Below are 20,234 nucleotides of genomic sequence, written 5' to 3' on the forward strand. Positions count from 1 at the left end.
CGTGCTAAATTAATCCAGTAACAATGATGAGAGAATCCTTAATAGGAAGATGCTTTTGTCTCATCGCAAACGAGAGAAAATCTGCAGATTGCTGGAAACCCAAGCAACACGCACAAAATGCCAGAGGAACTCATTAGGCAAGGCAGCATCTATGGAAAAGAGTATAGTCGATGTTTCGGGCCGAGACTCTTCATCAGGACTGAGGGGGAGAAAAAGAGAGGGAGAGTCAGAGTTGGAAGGTATGGGGAGGGGTGGAAGAAACACAAGGTGACGGGTGAAAACGGGAGGGGGGAAGAATAAAGAGCTGGGTGTTGATTGGTGAAAGAGATACAGGGCTGGAGAAGGGGGAATCTGATAGGAGAGGAGAGAAGAACGAAAAGGCGGAGGAGCACCAGAGGGAGGTGATGGGCAGGTAAGGAGATAAGGTGAGAGGGAAAATGGCATGGAGAGCAGTGAAGGGGGGGGCATTACTGGAAGTTCAAGAAATCACTGTTCATGCCATCAGGGTGGAGGCTACCCAGATGGAATATAAGGTGTTGCTTCTCCAACCTGAGTGTGGCTGCATCGTGACGGTAGAGGAGGCCGTAGATTGACGTGTCAGAATGGGAATGGGAAGTGGAATTAAAATTGGTGGCCACTGGGAGATCCCACTTTTTCTGGTGGGCAGAGTGTAGGTGCCTGGTGAAGCAGTCTCCCAATTTACTTTGGGTCTCACCAATAAACAGGCAGCCACACCAGGAGCACCGGTTACAGTAGATGACCCCAGCAGACTCACAGGTGAAGTGTCACTCACTTGGAAGGACTGTTTTGAGCCCTGAGTGGGTAGTGAGGGAGGAGGTGTAGAGGCAGGTGTCGCAGTTGTTCTGCTTGCAAGGATAAGTGCCAGTATCACTGGGGAGGGACGAATGGACAAGGGAGTCGCGTAGGGAGCTATCCCTGTGGAAAGCAGAGAGTTGTAGCGGGGTGGACGTGCTTGGTGGTGGAATCCCGTTGGAGATGGCGGAAGTTATGGAGAACGAAGTGCTGGATGTGGAGGCAGGTGGGGTGGTAGGTGAGAGAAGAGAAAACCTATTTCTGGTAAGGTGGTGGGAGGATGGTGTGAGGGTAGATCTGCATGAAATGGAAGAGATGTGCTTGAGGGCAGCATTGATGGTGGAGGAAGGAAAGCCCCTTTCTTTAAAGGAGGAGGACATCTCCTTCGTTCTGGAATGAAAAGCCTCATCTTGAGAGCAGATGTGATGGAGTCAAAGGAATTGAAAGAAGGGGATGGCATTTTTTTTTTACAAGTAACAGGGTAGGAAGAGGTATAGTCCAGGTAGCTGTGAGAGTCCGTGGGTTTATAGTAGACACCGGAAGGTAAGCTGTCTCCAGAGGTAGAGACCGATCAAGAAAGGTAAGGGAGGTGTCAGAAGTGGACCAGGTAAATTTGAGGGCAGGGTGGAAGTAGGAGGCAAAGTTGATGAAGTCAATGAGTTCTGCATAGGTGCAGGAAGCAGCAACAATGCAGTCGTCTATGTAGTGTAGGGAAAATTGGGGAGTGACACTAGTGTAGGCTTAGAACATAGACTGTTTCATGTAGCTGACAAACAGGCTGGTGTAGCTGGGACCCATGTGAGTGTCTTTTGTTTGAAGGAAGTGGGAAGGGGCAAAGGAGAAATTATTAAGAGTGAGGGCAAGTTCCGCTAGACGGAGGAGAGTGGTGGGGGAGGAGAACTGCATGGGTTTAGTGTCCAGAAAGAAACAGAGGGCTTTGAGGCCTTCCTGGTGGGGGGATGGAGGTGTATAGGGACTGAAATCCATAGTAAAAATAAGATGCTTGTGGCCAGAGAACTTGAAATCATTGCAAAGATCCAGTGCGTGTGAAGTGTTACAGATGTAGGTAGGAAGGGACTGAACCGGAGGTGGGGGGGAGATAAAGCAGAGTTGAGGTATGCAGATATGAGTTCAGTGTGGCAGAAGCAAGCTGAAACAATGGGTCTACCTGGACAAGCAGGTTTGTGGATCTTGGGTAGGAGGTAGAAACAGGAGGTGTGGGCACTGGGAACTGAGGTTGGTTGCAGTGGGTGGGAGGAGCCCGGAGGCTGGTGGTGGTGTGCGACACAATGACCCGGTGCTGCTTAGTGGGGTCCTGTTCAGGAGGGAAGTAAAAGGAGGTGCTTGACAGTTGTCACTGGGCACGGATGTAGGTTGGGAGATTTTTGTCTCAATAGTTTTGCTGTATTAACTTACAGCAATTACAGGAGTGTGCATGTGTATATTAAAATCTCTTCCTTTTTATAGTAACCGCACTGGAGGGACACGACCAAGTGAAGGAAAGTGAGTGAAGAATGATGTCATTGGGTGGTGGTTTGGGTGCTGTGCTTCAGGATTAAATTCTGCTCTTTTTTCATATTAATATAATTGTATTAATATAATATTATATTAATATAATTAACATAATATTATATAGTTTGATTGTTGATCAATGGTCCAACTCCTAATGGTGACATCAATTTTGATGCTACGTTATCCAGCCAGGAGAATAGAAGAGCTATATTTCTGATGTTAATGAATCATTATTATATTAATATCATTAATAGCAACCATCATCAATATGATCACTTTAAGCAATTGTAAAGGAGATGGAGAATGTATGAGTTTAGTTTAACAGTACATATCCTCCTCTACCCTGCTTCCTTTAAATAAAAATCATCGGGTCTTAAATGTAACATGAGAAAAGTACTAGAGATTGGGACTGATTAGATGGTTCTGTAATGTCAGACAAATGTTCTTCTTAGTTTTGCCGTGGTAATGCAGTATTTATTGGCATAATGCATCAAGCATAACATTATTCAGACTTCCTTCCTGGGAAACTGAAGGTTAAGATGAATGGGAAAAGACTACATAGTTTTACTTTGTATGGGCCAGCGGGAACTGTTTCTCCCAGAGAAAGCTTAGTCACTAGGTTACACTGTATTCAGGTGGACCTAATAAAATAGAACATAGAACAGCACAGCACACAATGTTGTAGCTAAAAGTAAATTAAAAAAACAAAAACGAATCCCTCCTACCTACACAATGCTCATATCCCTCCATCTTCTTCATAGTCATGTGCCTCTCTTAAAAGCCTCTGATTTATTTGCCTCTGCCATCATACCAGTCAGTGCGTTCCAGGCATCCACCAGTCTCTAAGTAAAAACCTTTCCTCACCCCCTCCTTTGAACCAACCCACCCCCCCCCCACCCCACCGTCAGTGCATGCCCTCTGGTATTAGACTAGGTTGAGAAAATGGACGTGCACAGGAAGGGGGAATAACTTGCGTCAATTTGCACAAAAAACACTGATTAATATTAATAGTAAGTCAGTAGAACCTCCATTCAGCAGTTGAAGGGAAGTTTACATTCTGTGTTTAAAGAGGACATTAACAATTCAACAGGAAGCTTCACTTATCAGCGTCAATGTTAGGAGTAAGAAAATGGAAGCTTTTGGGAGGCTTGAGTGTGTCAGAACATGTCTGGGCTTGGAGGGGGTTGAAAGAAACAACAGAGTTCAAGAATTGCTTTGGTGAAAGTATTCAGGGAGTTGTGAGGAGAGGTGGAGCTGGAGTTGGGATTGGTCAAATATAATACAGTCCAAAATGCCCTTAGTCAAAGGCTTCATGCTTTGGGACTTGGTTACACTGGAGACTTGCCTTCTGTGTTGATTGTTTGCAACTGGAGTGTCCGAACCATTTGCCGCAGTTGTATATAACAAAGCCAAACTCAAGCAGTTCTGTTTGCAGTTTGTAACTCTGCCTACTGACTCACTGCAGATCAGGGCACCTCCACAACGTTGTCTCACCGATAAATAATTCCAGGAGTCGCTGGAGACCTTTGGAAATGATTGGGCATGTTATTTAAATCTTTTATGGAGTGTGGGTGGACAAAGAGCTTGGACACTCTAGATCTGGAGTAATTCTAACGTCTTCGTTAGAAGTGGGGGCTCAATGCGGAGAGCAGCAATCTCAGCCTTTCTGTTCTGTTTTGCTTTGCTTTAGGGCGCACAGGCAAATGACAAGTCGGCCGCCCCCTGCAGGAGGTCGGCCAAAGCCCCAACCCAAGCCCAAGCCTCAGGTACCACAGTGCAAGGCGCTGTATGCATATGACGCTCAGGACACAGATGAACTTAGCTTTAATGCTGATGACGTTATAGAAATAGTAAAAGAAGGTAAGTCCTTAAACACAGCCATGCTCTCATTTCCCCAACTCACTCCTTGGGGTGTCACTACTGTCTCAAGGTTAAAAGAACATGCTCGGTCTCTCCTTTTTTAAGTGACTATTACCTGCAGACTGCAGGGCTAGTCAGGATGTAGAACACAGAACACAATGACAAAGTACAGCCTACAATGTTGTGCCGACCTTTTAATCAATCTAACCATTCCCTCCTGCATAGCCCTTTATTTGTCTATCATCCAAGTACCTATCTAAGAATTCCTGAAATGCCCCTTAATGTTCCTGCTCTACCACCCCTGGCAGGATGTTCCACGTACTCACCACTCTCTGTGTAAAGAACCAACCTCTAACATTCCCTTAAAATTATGCCCTCTATTATTGGCCATTTCTGACTGGGTAAAAAGTCTTCTATCCACTCCATCTGTTCCTTTTATCATCTTGTATACCTCTATCGAGTCACCTCTCATCCTCCAAAGAGAAAAGCCCTAGCTCTCTCAACCTATCCTAGACCTATCGACTCCCCCGCTATAGAAAACATCCTCTGCATGTCCAGTCTATCTAGGCCTTTCAATATTTGATAGATTTCAGTGAGATCCCTCTTTATTCTCCTAAACTCCAGCGAGTACAGGCCCAGTGCCATCACACAATCCTCATCTGTTAACCCTTTCATTCCTGGGATCACTCTTGTGAACCTCCTCTGGACCCTCTCCAATGCCAAAGCATCCTTTCATAGATAAGGGGCCCTTCATAAGACACGTTCTCTAATCCAGCAGCATCCTGGTAAATCTCATCTGCATCCTCTCCAAAACTTCTACAGAACCAATCAGAATTTTGCAAATGTGGTCTAACCAGAGTTTTGTAGAGCTGCAACTCGTAGCTCTTGAACCCATTCCTCCAACCAATGAAGGCCAACACACTACACCTTTCTTAACCACCCATTCAACGTGAATGGCAACTTTGAGGGATCTATGGACATGGACCCTAAAATACGTCTGTTCCTCCACACAGAATCCTGCCATTGTCCCTGTATTCTGCCTTCAAATTCGACTTTCCAAACTTCTCCGATTTGAACTCCATCTGCTACTTTTCAGCCCAGCTCCTGTCAATATCCCATTGTAATCTATGATAAGCTTCTACACTATCCACAACTCCACCAACATTCATGTCATTGGCAAACTTACTAACCCTCCTTTCCACTTCCTCATCCAAATAATTTATAAAAAAAATCACAAAGAGCACGGATCCTAAAACACCACTGATACATTCCATCTATAACCACTCTGCCTTCAATGGGCAAGCCAATTCTGAATCCACACATCCAAGTTTCCTTGGATTCTGTGCCTCTTGACTTTCTGAATGAGCCTACCATGGGGGCCTTATCAAACACCTTACTAAAATCCATAAACCCTGCATACTCTGTTCTACCTTCATCAATGTCATTCCTCAATGAATTCAATCAGGCTCTTGAGGCCTCTCACAAAGCATTGCTGACTATCCCTAATCGGACTATGCTTCTCCAAATACTTGCAAATCCTGTCTCTTAGAATCACTTGATTCACTTAAATAATTCATTTTGGAAGGTTGAATTTGAAGGCAGAATACAGGGTTAGTGGCAGGATACTTAGCGGTGTGGAGGAACAGAGGGATCTTGGGGTCAATATCCATCGATCCCTCAAAGTTGCCGCACAAGTTGAGAGGGTGGTTAAGGTGTATGGTGTGTTGGACTACACTACTCAGGAGCTACGAGGTAGTCTCACAGCTGGTTAGAACACACTTGCAATATTGTGCTCAGTTCTGGTGGCCTCATTATATGAGGGATGTGGAAATATTGGAGGTGCAGAGGAGATTTACCAGGATTAGAGAGCATATATTATAAGAAGAGATTGAGCAAGCTAGATCTTTTCTCTCTGGAGCGAAGGAGGCTGAGACGTGACTTGATAAAGGTGTACAAGAAGATGAGAGGCAATCAGTGGTGCTAGAGAGTTTGTGAACCCTGTAGAATTTTTCTATTTCTGAATAAATATGACATACAATGTGATCAGATCGCCGTGTAAGTCTTAAAACTAGATAAAGAGAACCAAATTAACTAAATAACACAAAAAAACATTATTCTTCATTTATTTATTGAGAAAAATGATCCAATGTTACATGTATTTGTTGGAAAAAGTACGTAAACCTTTGGGGTAATGCCTTCTACAAAAGCTATTCGGAGTCAGGTGTTCCAATCAATGAGATGAGATTGGAGGTGTGAGTTGTAGAGGTGCTCTGCCCTATAGAAAAGACACACGAAGTCAGGTTACTGACAAAGCCTGCTCTTCTCAAGGAAGGTATGTTTATGTGCAGTTAGTCACAGGCACCATCTTGTCAGATTCCCTTCCTCTTCCTTTGATGTTGCCTTCACCCATATCTCCTCCATTTCCCAGACGTACGTCCTCACCCCATCTTTTTGTTGTCGTTACGGGGATAGAGTTCCTCTTGTCCTTACCTACAACCCCACAGGCCTCCATATCCAGCACATCATTCTTTGCAACTACTGCCATCATCAATGGGATCCCATCAAATACATCCTGACCTCCACCTACTCTCCACTTTCTGCAGAGGTCACACTCAATCATCTATCCCCTCTGATCTCCTACCCGGCACTTATCCCTGCAAGCAACACCAGTGCTACACCTGCCCGTTCACCTCCTCTCTCAGCACCATTCAGAGTCCCAAACGGTCCTTCCAGGTGAGGCAACACTTCCCCTGCAAGTAGATCACGGCCACGTACTATATCTGGTGTGCCTGATGTAGCCTCCTCTACAACGGTGAGACCGGACATAGATTGGTGGTCTGCTTTGTCAAAGAGGCATGGTTTCCCATTACATTTTAATTCCACTCTCCATTCCCATCCCAACATGTTGGTCCATAGACTCCTCTTCTGCCACAGTGAGACCACTCTCAGGCTGGCAGATCAACACCTTATATTTCCTCTAGGTACCCTCCAACCTGATGATGGCATGAGCTAATTTCCAGTAATACCTTCCCCCTCCATCTTCCTTTTTTTTCCCATTTCATATCCTGGTTCCCCTCCGCTTCTCTTCTCTTCACTTGCCCATCACCTCCCGATGGTGCTCCTCCTCTTTCTCCCATGGTCCACTCTCCTCTCCTATCTGATTCCTCCTTCTTTATCCCTTTACCTTTTGACCTATCACCTCCCAGCTTCTTATTTCATCCCTCGTCCCCAACTCACCGATCTTCCCTCTCACCTGGTTTCACCTATCATCTTCCAGCTTGCATTCCCTCCCCCCTCCCCCAGCTTCTTATTCTGGGTTCTTCCCCATTTCTTTCCAGTTCTGATGAAGGGTCTCAACTGGAAGCATCAAATGTTTATTCCCCACCATAGATACTGCCTGACCTGCTGAGTTGCCCCTGCATTTTGTGTGTGCTACTCCAGATTTCCAGCATCTGCAGAATCTCTTGTGTTCTTGAAACAGAGTCTGTAGGTTGTGGGATCAATTCAGAGTTGTAGTGAGTAAAGTTATTCACGCTGATTCAGGAGCTGATGATTATAGTGTATTAACTGTTCTTGAACCTAGTGGTATAGCACCTAAGGCTCCTGTACCTCCTGCCCACTGGTAATAGGGAGAAAAGAGCATGGCCGGAAAGGTGGGGGTCCTTCATAATGGATGCTGCTTTCTTGTATTTAGTAGTTTTGTGAGCTGCACGCAAAACATCGCTGTATATTGCTACAAGTCAGAAAGATCTTGCAACTTCCTCTCTCATGTCTGACACACTGTAAAGGGATCTAATCAATAAGTGTAGTTACAGTTATGAGGGAAAACAGCTACCAGATTGGCAAGATCTCACAATTTACCTCGGCCGACATTTTAATGTGATTAAATGAAGGAAAAGATTTGGCCAAGGTGCCAGGTGCAGTAGTGTGAGATGGTTCATTGATCTCACCCAGTAGTAAACTTAGTGCCTTAGAGGGTGTATGACAGAGGCAGTACTGAGGGAATACTGCTACATTGAATTGCAGCTCGACCTATTCTAGAGCATTCCCTGGCATTAAAGTGTGTGAACCCTCAAAAGGCATCAGGCCCTGCTGAATAAAGCTTGAAAATCTGTGGCAACCACCTGGCAACATTGTTTAAGGACATCGATCTCTCACTGCTGTACCCAGAGGTTCCCACCTGCTTCAAAAGGGTGACGATCAGACCAGTGCCCAAGAGCAGGGTGAGCTGCCTTAACAATTATCGCTCAGTTGCACTCACATCAGATGTGATTAAGTGCTGTAAGAGGCTGAGAGTTGTATATCGAAATAGTTGAACTGTATTGTAACGCAAACAACGTGGATGAGGAAAAGAATTCCACCACGCTTCTTAGCCTAATGGGTGCTGGAACGTACAGTCACTTAGTGATTCCTAAAAAGCCAGCAAACAAGATGTTCAACAAAATTGTTACAATTTTACGAAATCACTTGAGCCCTAAACCACTGCAATAGCTGAGAGATTTAGATGTTACAAAAGGAGTCAGTCAAAGGATGAAACCATTTCTGAATACATTGCAGAACTGTGTAAACTTTCCCAATACTGTGACTTTAGAGATGGACTTCCTGATATGACATGCATAGTCAAAGCATTCAAAAGTGACCTAACCTTAGAATGGGCATTGACCATTGCAATATTGTTAGAGATGGCAACAAAGGATGCAGCAAATGCACAAAATGTCCCTGAATGGTGAAAAAAGCCAAATATGTTATCGATGTGTGTGACAAGTCCTCCCATGATGCAAATGACTGTAGGTTCAAAGAAAAAGTTTGCAGTAAGTGTCACATAGAGCGAGAGTGCAAGGCAGACAAAAAGTACAACCACAGAGAAAAACCATACCAACTGAAGAGTTTCAAACACAAAACTAAGCAAATACATAAAGTGACCAAATGTGAAACAGAATCAACAACACAGAGTCTGACGAAGGTGAGCTGTCATGCATTACTGAAGCCAATCGCAATATCATATGGATCTCAATCGATGTGTCTGGTGTAAAACTGAAAATGGAGTTGGATACAGGGCCAGCTTTGTCTATAATTTCAGGGGCTGACTACAACAGACTATTTTCTAAGATACCATTAGAGAAGACCTCAATGTTGCTAAAGACTTACACAGGCAAAAAAGTGTCTCCCAAAGGCAAACTGAAAGTGAATGTGGCATATGGAGGCCAAACACAGCTGTTAGAGCTTTATGTACTGAAAGGCCCAGCACTTTTCAGACATGAATGTTTCAGAAAAATCCAACTAGACAGGCACACAATCAAAGTTCTCAATGTGTCATCAACAGGCAACTGCAGCCCAGGAGGTGACACTAACCAGAGACTGTCACCGCTGCTTAATGCTTATGAGAAGGGGATTGGTAAACTCAAAGGCTTGAAGGCCAGAATTGAACTGGATGAAGTAGCAACACTGAGATTCCATAAAGCACGTCCAGTGCCTTACGCACTACGTCCTAAAGTGGATGCGGAACTTCAGAGCTTGGAGGCTTCTGGAATTCTCTCCAAGGTTAAGTGCAGCAGTTGGGTTGGGCCACGCCTGTTGTCCTAGTGATCAAGAAAGAGAAGGCTGGAGCCATTCGCAGATGTGGGGATTTCAAAGTGAGCATCCCTGTGCAGTATCCCTTGCCACAAATAGAAGACATTTTCACATCTTTGGCAGGCAGGGAGAGGTTTACCAAGATTAACTTGTCACCAGCCTACCTGCAAATAGGGATTGAGGAGGCAAGCATGAAGTTCCTCACAATCAACACTCACGAGGGACTGTTCCAGTATAATCATCTCGTCTTTGGCATTGCATCAGTTCCAGCAATTTAGCAAAGAGCAATGGACTAAGTGCTCCAAGATATCCCAGGAACACAATGTTACCTTGATGACAACATTGTGACTGGCAAGAATATTAAAGAGCACCTTGAGAACTTTGGTAAAGTGCTTACCAGGCTGACTGAGTATGGTCTCTGCGCAAAAAGAGAGAAATGTGAGTTTTTCAGGAATTAAATGTCATATTGTGGACATCATTGGAGATAAAGACGGCGCCGATAACTGGCGACTTAGTGCGTGCTCTCCCGAACAAACTGCCCTCTCCACTATCCTACACCCGAGAAACCCTTCTAAACCTTCAATCTAGCAAGGTCAAGATCAACAACACCGCGGCGAAGCTACTGACCCAGCTGGAGACCACCGCGCCAGAACTGCTTCTTAAACTCCGGACCGCACCTGGACCCGACCAGCGAGGCCCACCACATTCCCAGAGATCCGCAGTCTGCTACCGTGCCTCAGCTGTCACGGACTTTATTTGGAAATGCACGGAGGACTTTGTGTCTCACAAGATGATCCGGGTATTCCCTAACCAGAAACCTTGGATGAACTATGAGGTCAAGTCCCTTTTAAAGGCTAGAGCTGCGGCTTTTTGGTCCAGGGATACCAGTCGCTACACGGAATCCAGGCGTGAACTCCGGAAAGCCATTAAGGGTGCCAAGAGGCAATATCAAACCAAGTTGGAAGCCCAGGCTAACCAGGGGGATGCCAGGAGACTATGGCAGGGTCTAAATGAGATCACTGGGCGCAAAGAAAAGGCTGGGAATATCAATAACTGGCGCTTCTCTTCCTGACGAACTTAACGTATTCTACGCAAGATTCGAACAGAAGAGGAGCGTCCCACTCCCTCTGGATGAACCGGACCTGGTGGCATCGAGATTCATCGTCACCGAGGAGGACGTTAGAAGGGCCTTCTTGAAGATAAATCCAAGGAAGGTGATGGGCCCAGGTGGCAACCCGGAACGGGTTCTCCGGGCCTGTGCAAGCGAGCTAGCTGGAGTGTTTGCTGACATCTTCAACTGCTCCTTGCTTCAGTCTAAGATCCCCTCGTGTTTTAAGAAGGCAACGATAATCCCAGTGCCGAAGAAGAGCAAGGTGGTATGCCTGAATGACTATCGACCTGTGGCTCTGACATCAGTTGCTATGAAGTGCTTCGAGAGATTGGTTATGGCACACATCAACCACAGCCTACCGGTCAACCTCGAAGCTTTGCAATTCGCATACCAGAGCAACAGGTCAATGGTAGATGCCATCTCTCTGGCCCTACATTCCTCCTTAGAACACCTGGAGAATAAAGACACATACGTAAGGCTCCTTTTCATTGACTACAGCTTTGCCTTTAATACCATCATTCCAAATAAATTGATTCCTAAGCTCCGGAACCTGGGCCTTAGCACTCAGATCTGCAGCTGGATCTTCAACTTCCTCACAGACAGGACCCAGGCTGTAAAAATAGGGGACAAGCTCTCCTCTACAATCACTCTGAGCACCGGTGCCCCACAAGGCTGTGTACTCAGCCCCCTGCTGTACTCATTGTACACCCATGATTGTGTAGCCAAGTTTCCATCAAACTCAATATATAAGTTTGTTGATGACACAACAATTGTAGGCCGTATCTCGGGTAATGATGAGTTTGAGTACAGAGAGGAAGTTAAGAACCTGGTGGCATGGTGTGAAGACAATAACCTATCCCTCAACGTCAGCAAGATGAAGGAATTGGTTGTTGACCTCAGAAGGAGCAGCGGACCGCATGCCCCCACCTACATCGGTGGTGCACAAGTGAACAGGTCAAAAGCTTTAAGTTCCTCGGGGTCAATATCACAAATGACCTGACTTGGTCCAACCAAGCAGAGTCCACTGCCAAGAAGGCCCACCAGCGCCTTTACTTCCTGAGAAAACTAAAGAAATTTAGCCTGTCCACTAAAACCCTCACTAATTTTTATAGATGCACTGTAGAAAGCATTCTTCTAGGGTGCATCACAACGTGGTATGGAAGTTGTCCTGTCCAAGACCGGAAGAAGCTGCAGAAGATTGTGAACACGGTGCACAACATCACAAACCAGTCTTCTGTCCTTGGACTCACTTTACACCGCACGCTGTCGGAGCAGTGCTGCCAGGATAATCAAGGACACGACCCACCCAGCCAACACACTTTTCGTCCCTCTTCCCTCCGGGAGAAGGCTCAGGAGCTTGAAGACTCGTACGGCCAGATTTGGGAACAGCTTCTTTCCAACTGTGATAAGACTACTGAACGGATCCTGACCCGGATCTGGGCCGTACCCTCCAAATATCCGGACCTGCCTCTCGGTTTTTTTTGCACTACCTTACTTTCCATTTTTCTATTTTCTATTTATGATTTATAATTTAAATTAATATTTACTAATTTTTACTATTTTTAATATTTAATATTTGTAATCCAAGGAGCAGGAAGCGCAGAATCAAATATCGCTGTGATGATTGTACGTTCTAGTATGAATTGTTTATCGACAATAAAGTATAAAGTATCATTGACAAGCATGGCTTCCATAAATCACAAGAGAAGATTGAAGCAGTGCTACAGACACCCAAAGCCGAGAAAGTGTCACAACTCAGATTATACTTGAGCCTTGTAAACTACTACCACTGGTTTCTCCCAAACATTACTGCAGTGCTGCACCCATTGAATGCACTGTAATAGTCAGAAGCAAAGTGTGAATGGTCAGAAAGATGTGAAAGCGCATTCAAGGAAACAAAGAGACTAATAACATACAATGAACTGCTCACCCATTATGAACCATCCCCACCCATGCATCCCCTTACAGCATTGGAGGTGCTTTGTCACACATTATGAAAGATGGATCTGAATGCCCAATTGCATTTGCTTCAGGATCACTGTTGAGCGCAAAATGCAACTACGCACAGATCGACCGAGAGGCTGTTAGTCTAGTATGGGGAATAAGTTAAGTTCCACCACTACCTCTGCGGACAAAAGTTTACGCTCGAGACAAATCACCAGCCCCTTGTGTCCATTTTTAATCCCAGGATGGGAATTCCAGTGATGATCGCTATCTGGTTACAACGTTGGGTACTGTTCCTAGGAGAACAGTTATGACAGAGAGTTCAAGGGTATCAAACAACACAGCTGCACTGATGGCTTGTCACGTCTTCCACCTGTGGTAACTGAAAAAGAAAAGTCTTCATACTGTGACACAGCAGAAGTGGACCGGTTGTCAATAACAAATTCTGAAATACAAAGAGAGACAAGGAATGACCCGCCATTGTTAGAAGTCTATGAAATCACCATGCAAGGATGGCCAGCCCTGTGTTTCCAGAGTTCTCAGCAAGACGAGACCAACTGTCGGTATGTCAAAGAGCACTGTTGTATGGATCTCATGTTGTGGTTCCCTCTAAACTGCAAACCAGAATGTTAGAGAATCTGCATGAAGGATATCTGGTTACAGTCAACATGAGGAGTCTCGCCTGGAACTATGTGTGGTGACGGGGAATAGATAAACAGATTGAAGACTTGGCCAAAATCTGTTCAGGAAGCCAAGAAGTTCAAAATGCACACCCATAGACACTGTTACACCCATGGGAGTGGCCGTTGTTACCATGGCAAAGAGCACATCTTGACTTTGCTGGACGATTCACGGACTCCATGTTTCTGATTGCTGTGGGTGCTCATTCGAGGTGGCCGGAGGTTATACCAATGAAGTCAACCACCTCAGCAAGGACTGTCTCCGCTCTGAGGACTATCTTCACCAGAAATGACTTACCAGAACAAAATGTGAGTGACAACAGACCAGAATATATGTCAGAAGAATTCCGACTGTTCATGAAGAAAAATGGCATCAGACATTTCAAATCAGCTCCTCACCACCCAGCAACAATTGGGTTAACTGAAAGGTTCATCCAAACCTTCAAGAAGTGCATTAAAGTTATGGACAAGGAGGACATTTTTCTTCAGCACAAAGTGGACAAGTTCCGTTTTGTGTGTCAGACCTCTGTTCATGTGACCACAAATCAAACACCTGCAATGCTGTTCATGAGCAGGAATCTGAGATCTCACATAGACCTCCTGAAACCAGATCCATGGAGGGAAGTGCAGAATAAACAATTTAACCAGTTGCTAAGTGAACCAGCAAGGAGCTTCAAGGTCGGACAAGAAGTCCCAGTGCGTGATTAACGAGAAGACAAGTGGACACTAGTAGGATATCTACGAGAGCTGGACCACTGATGTACACAATGGATGTTGGAGATCAGACACGGTGGCATCATGTGAACCAGATACTGGGTGCTCAACTGAAGAAAACACCTGGGTCGATTGATCCAACGAGATGGACACATTATAGCCGCTAGACTTGCCTCTCAGTGATAATCGTATCACTGACAGCAACGTGACACCGGCAGCCAAGAACCTTGTCTTTGACAGGGCAGCTGCCAAACCTGATGTCACTTCACAGGTCCAGAGGTGCTGTCCTGAAAGAAACAGAGTGCCACCCAAAAGACTGAATCTTTAGTATAGGGAAGCTAGTTATGAACTGTTATTGTGGCAGCATGTTTATTTGGAATATGGTTTATAAACGAGAAATTGAATGTTATGTACATATACAGTTTTATATTACATTAATCTAAAGAGGAGGAAGTGTAATGTAAGGATCTATTCCTTTAACACTACCCTCTCCCACTTTCACTGCAATGTGAGTACACCAGTTAAAGCCATCTCCCATGTGCATGTTTTTATTTAATTGATATGTAGTTGCAAAGACACAGCAAGATCCACCCCTCATTCTAAACACCAAGTAAAGGCCCAGGGCCATCACTCACTCCTGATAGGATAAGCCTTTCAATCCCGGAATCATTCTCGTGAACCTCCTCCTTTCTTAATTAAGGGGCCCAAAATTGCACACAATACTCCAGGTGAGGCCTCACCTGTGCCTTATAAAGCCTCAACATTACAAACTTGCTTTTATATTCTAGTCCTCTCAAAATGAATGCTAACATTGCATTTGCCTTCCTCACTACCTATTTAACCTGCAAATGAACCTTTAGAGAATCCTGCATGAGGACTTCCAAGTCCCTTTGCACCTCAGATTTTTGAATTTTCTCTTCACTTAGTCTACACTAAGTCTACACTTTTACTCCTTCTACCAAAGTGCAGGACCATACACTTCCCAACATTGTATTCCATCAGCCACCTCTTTCCCCATTCTCCAAATCAATGTCCTTCTGCAGTCTCCCTGTTTTCTCATCATGACCTGCCCCTCCACCTACCTTTGTATTGTCTGCAAACTTAGCCGCAAATCAATTCCATCATCCAAATCATTGACATATGACATAAAAAGAAGTGGCCCCAACACCGACCCCCGATGAGTAACACTGGTCTCTGGCAACCAATCAGAAAAGAATCCCATTATTCCCAACACTCACAACACGCTGGAAGAACTCAGCAGGTCGGGCAGCATCCGTGGAAAAGGTCGGTGGACGTTTCGGGCTGGAACCCTTCGTCAGGACTGAAGAGAGAAGGGGCAGGGGCCCTATAAAGAAGGTGGGAAGGAGAAGGCTGGTAAGTTCCAGGTGAAAAACCAGTAAAGGGAAGACAGAGGGGTGGGGGTGGGGGAGGGGAAGCAGGGAAGTGATAGGCAGGAAAGGTGAAGAAGGAATAGGGGAAAACACAATGGGTAGTAGAAGGAGGCAGAACCATGAGGGAGGTGATAGGCAGCTGGGGGAGGGGGCAGCGTGACATAGGGATAGGGAAGGGAGGGGGAGGGAATTACCAGAAGTTAGAGAATTCTATGTTCATACCAAGGGGCTGGAGACTACCTAGACAGTATATGAGGTGTTGCTCCTCCAAGCTGAGTTTAGCCTCATCATGGCAGTAGAGAAGGCCATGTACGGACATATCTGAATGGGAGTGGGAAGCAGAGTTGAAGTGGGTGGCAACTGGGAGATCCTGTCTGTTTTGGCGGACGGAGCGGAGGTACTCAACAAAGCGGTCCCCCAATCTGCATCGGGTTTCAGTGATGTAGAGGAGGCCGCACCGGGAGCACCGGATGCAATAGATGACACCAACAGACTCACAAGTGAAGTGTTGCCTCACTTGGAAGGACTGTTTAGGGCCCTGAATCGTGGCAAGAGAGGAGGTGTAGGGACAGATGTAGCACTTGCTCTTACAGGGGTAAGTGCCAGGTGGGAGATCCGTGGGGAGGGACCGATCCCTGCGGAAAGCGGAGAGGGGTGGAGAGGGAAAGATGAGCTTAGTGGTGGGGTCCTGTTGAAGGTTGCGGAAGTTGCGGAGGAAAATATGCTGGCTCCAGAGGCTGGTGGGGTGGTAGTGAGGACAAGGGGAACTCTGTTCCCCACCTTCTTTATAGGGCCTCTGCCCCTTCCCTCTATAGTCCTGACGAAGGGTTCCAGCCTGAAATGTCGACCGATCTTTTCCACGGATGCTGCCCGACCTGCTGAGTTCCTCCAGCGTGTTGTGAGTGTTACTTTGATCCCAGCATCTGCAGATTATTTTGTGTTCCCTTTATTTCCACTTCCTCCTGCCAATCAACCAATGCTCTATCCATGCCAGTATCTTTCCTGTAATACCATGTCATATTTGTTATTTAGTTAAGCAGCCTCATGTGCATCACCTTGTCAAAGGCCTTCTGAAAATCCAAGTACACAACACTGCATGTTATTTCCTCAAAGAATTCTAACAGGCATGATTTCCCCTTAAGGAAATCTGCTGACGTTGGCCTATTTTTTTCATGCTTCTCCAAGTACCTAGAAACCCAATCCTTAACAATCAACTCCAACACCTTCCCAACCACTGATGGGATGAAGTCACCAAAGATTCCTGTAAATTTCTACCGTGGAGAGCATTCTAACTGCATCTGATATGGAGGGGCCACTGCACAGGATCGGAATAAGGTACCCAACGTTGCAAGCTCAGTCCGCTCCATCACGGGCACTAGCATTGAGGACATCTTCAAAAGGCGATTCCTTAAAAAGGCGGCATCCGTCATTAAGGATCCCCATCACTCAGGGCATGGCCTCTTCTCATTGCAACCATGAGGGAGAAGGTACAGGAGACTGACGAGCAGCTTCTTCCCTCTGCTGAATGCACAATGAACCCATGTACACTACCTCACTATGATTTTCTTTTTTTCACACAACTTATTTAGTTTAAATTTATATAATATTTATTTACTGTAATTTGTAGCTTTTTTAAATTATGTATTGCACTGTACTGCTGCTACAAAACAACAAATTTCACAACCTATGCCACTGATAACAAACCGGATTCTGGTTCTAAAACTCTGGGATCCGGCTAATCTTTATCACTCAGCTAATCATAGAGAGAAACACCAGCTGGTTATTTAATAGTTGTCTGTTTGTGGGATCTTATTGTTGGTCAGAGAAGTGCAGGCTTCATTGCAGATACATGATAGTATGGTGAGAGCTTAGCCCCAGAGTGCAGCTTCCTGCAACAGTTATCTTTTTTTTTGCTGTCAGATGGCTGTAGCAGAGCCAGGAATTAGAAAGGTATAAATGCTGAGCTTGAACGTACACGATCTGACTTTATGACAGACCTTTTCTTTGGATACAAGATGCTGGTCTATTCGCGAGTATGTACTGATGTTCTGACTCAATGCTCTCTTTTCATCATAGATCCTTCGGGATGGTGGATCGGACGACTGCGAGGGAAGCAAGGATTGTTCCCCAACAATTATGTTGCCAAGATATAAAACTGTCATTATTATTATATACAGAGAAACCAAATGAAGTATATCACAGACAGCAATCCTACAGTGACAAGGACTGTATATGGTTGTAAATGTATGAACCTGCGCAAATCTGTAGTCTGGAGCTACACTCGCATTAGAACTGAAGGATCTGTAATTTATTGTATTTATACATTTTCCCCTCTATAAGATGTAGTTTAGAAGAATATTGCATAAAATACCTGAGTAAAGGATTCTTAATTCCGCTCTGTCTATTCACCAAATGGTTTTACTCTTTTATAATTTTAGTAATCTGCTATTTCTTCAGTAAGTTCTGAGTTGGGACAGACACTGAACTTTGCTGCTGACTCATGTATGAGGAATGTTTGCTGCACTTAAATGCCCAACAGAATGGGATGATCTGTTTTGAAAATAATTTAAAGCTATCAAGTTTTGTAGCAGGGGCCTCAGGAGTACCGTAGGCTGCATTGGTGACCAATCTATGTAGTACTATATAAACAAAGCAATTGTATTTTAGTGCCTTATTACATAAATGTGGCTGGTCCATATTAAATACTGTATTTGATGTAAAGTTGAGGTTAGAGAAATGTTTCACTTTCCCCGTTTTACTGTGTTAACCCAATTCAATGACTCGTGTCTATACACATACTCCACTGCACTGATTTTTTTGCTGTTAGAACCTGGAAACTTTGTCAGATCTTTACTTTGCATTCTCTTTGGCCAACCTCTTGAACTTTATAAATTTATATGTACAAACTCTTAAAATGTAGGATTGATAAATAAACAATATATCCAAAACAAACAATGATGAGCTGTTTGACCCTGTTCAAGGTGGGAAAATTGGTTTAATATTCATTTTCTGCATTTCTGTTATACACAACAGAAGCACATTGCCAGTTCCCAACCACTGCTGCCTAAAGCTCAGTTTTAATCCACGCCCGCCACCAACATTGCAGAAGAACATGCAGTCGTCAAAGAAATTGTTTTCAAGATGCAGAGCTGGGCTGAAAGATAGCAGGTGGAAGGTCAGCCCAGGAAAGTTTGGAAGGTTGAGTTTGAAGGCAGAATGGGCTCCACAGCCATAGATCTCGCAAAGTTGCTAGACAAGTTGATAGGGCTGTTAAATGGCATGTTGGCCTTCATTAGTCAAGGGAATTGAGCTTAAGAGCCGCAAGATAAAGTTGCAAATCTAAAACCCTGGTTGGCCCACACTTGAAATATTGCGTTCAGTTCATTATAGCAAGGATGTGGAAACTTAAAGGGTGCAGAGATTTACCAGGGTGCTGCTTGGATTAGAGCATGTTTGATGGGAAAAGATGAAAACAAAGGAGGATGAGGTGACTTGATAGATGTGTACAAGATGCTAAGATCAATTGGATAGCCAGAGACATTTTCCCCAGGGCAGGAAAAGTGATGAGAATTTGACGATTTAAAAAAAACTGGAGGGCTATGTAAGAGGGAAGTGTTAGATTGATCTTGGAGCAGGTTAAAAGCTCAGCACACATTGTGGGCAAAGGACCTGCATTTGCTGTGATGTTTTAGAGCTGCTCTTCTCGAATGAAACAGTAGAAGCATTTGGCTATCAAGATTTGATCCTTGATTCTTGCTTTGGAATCTGCTGCATCACACCTGTGACAAAATAGTTCACAATCGCTGACAACCTTAACACAGCAATTTGGACAATAAAAACCATCCAATGGAGCTGCCTTGTGAAGATTTCTACTATTGAACCATAGCTTGAACAGCCTCTGTATAATTGCCAACACAATAGAGAGATCCATGAGCACCAGGGTCTGAATCAAAAAGTAAAACTAGATCTCGGATTACAGAAAATTTAAGTGCAGGAAGTGATAATGTCAAGCCATGCAAACTAATGGGAGAGGGCGAAGAAGGGAAGGAAAGGGAAAGAGGAAAAAAAAATGGAAAGGACAGAAACCAACTTCCTTAGTCCCCTGTGGCTAGAATTGTAATTTTGCATTGCTTGAAAAGGCAAAATAGAATTAATTGCCAATCAGCTAACAAATTGTTCATAAAAACCAAAGGACTATTTAGAACAAGGATCATGAGCAAGGATAGGGTTGCCAACGGACAAGAGTACCAGTCAAATACGTTGTGTTTACCCAGAGAAAGACTACAATGACCATGAAGCCTTGTGCGGGCACCAGTGCGCATGCGTGCGCCTCCCGATTATTTTTCCTGAAAATCGTTTTGCGATTCTGTTCAGGGGGTGGGGTGTTAATCACGACCGGAATATAGCTGATAAGTGGCTAATACACTCAGTTTCCTTTCTAAAAGGGTTTATCTAACGAATTTAATATTAAACACAGCGCATATTTTCCTCGCATGAATATAGTAATAAGTCAATTATCAGGAGAGCTTGAAGTAAGTGTTGAACGAACTTCCAGTAGAAGTGGTGGAGGTAGGTTGGATTATTATCATTTAAAGAAAAATTGGATAGGTATATGGACAGGAAAGGAATGGAGCATTA

The 20,234-nt window shown here is 44.6% G+C and overlaps 1 protein-coding gene across 2 annotated transcripts in view; it reads left to right on the forward strand.

Annotated features, from left to right (window-relative positions):
• myo1ea (myosin IEa) overlaps positions 1 to 18,543 on the forward strand; it is a 279,339-nt gene extending 260,796 nt beyond the window's left edge. The window contains exons 27-29 of one of the 2 annotated variants that reach the window (XM_072278417.1): positions 2,281 to 2,316; positions 4,016 to 4,185; positions 17,673 to 18,543. In XM_072278417.1, coding sequence (XP_072134518.1) covers positions 2,281 to 2,316; positions 4,016 to 4,185; positions 17,673 to 17,749 — 283 coding nt within the window. In that variant the 3' untranslated portion in view covers positions 17,750 to 18,543. The remainder of the gene's footprint in view (positions 1 to 2,280; positions 2,317 to 4,015; positions 4,186 to 17,672) is intronic. The other variant, XM_072278418.1, reaches the window with a different exon arrangement.
• The last annotated feature ends 1,691 nt before the right edge of the window (positions 18,544 to 20,234 follow it).

Source organism: Mobula birostris, chromosome 14 (genome assembly GCF_030028105.1).
Source record: "Mobula birostris isolate sMobBir1 chromosome 14, sMobBir1.hap1, whole genome shotgun sequence".
In the NCBI taxonomy this organism is placed as follows: Eukaryota; Metazoa; Chordata; class Chondrichthyes; order Myliobatiformes; family Myliobatidae; genus Mobula; species Mobula birostris.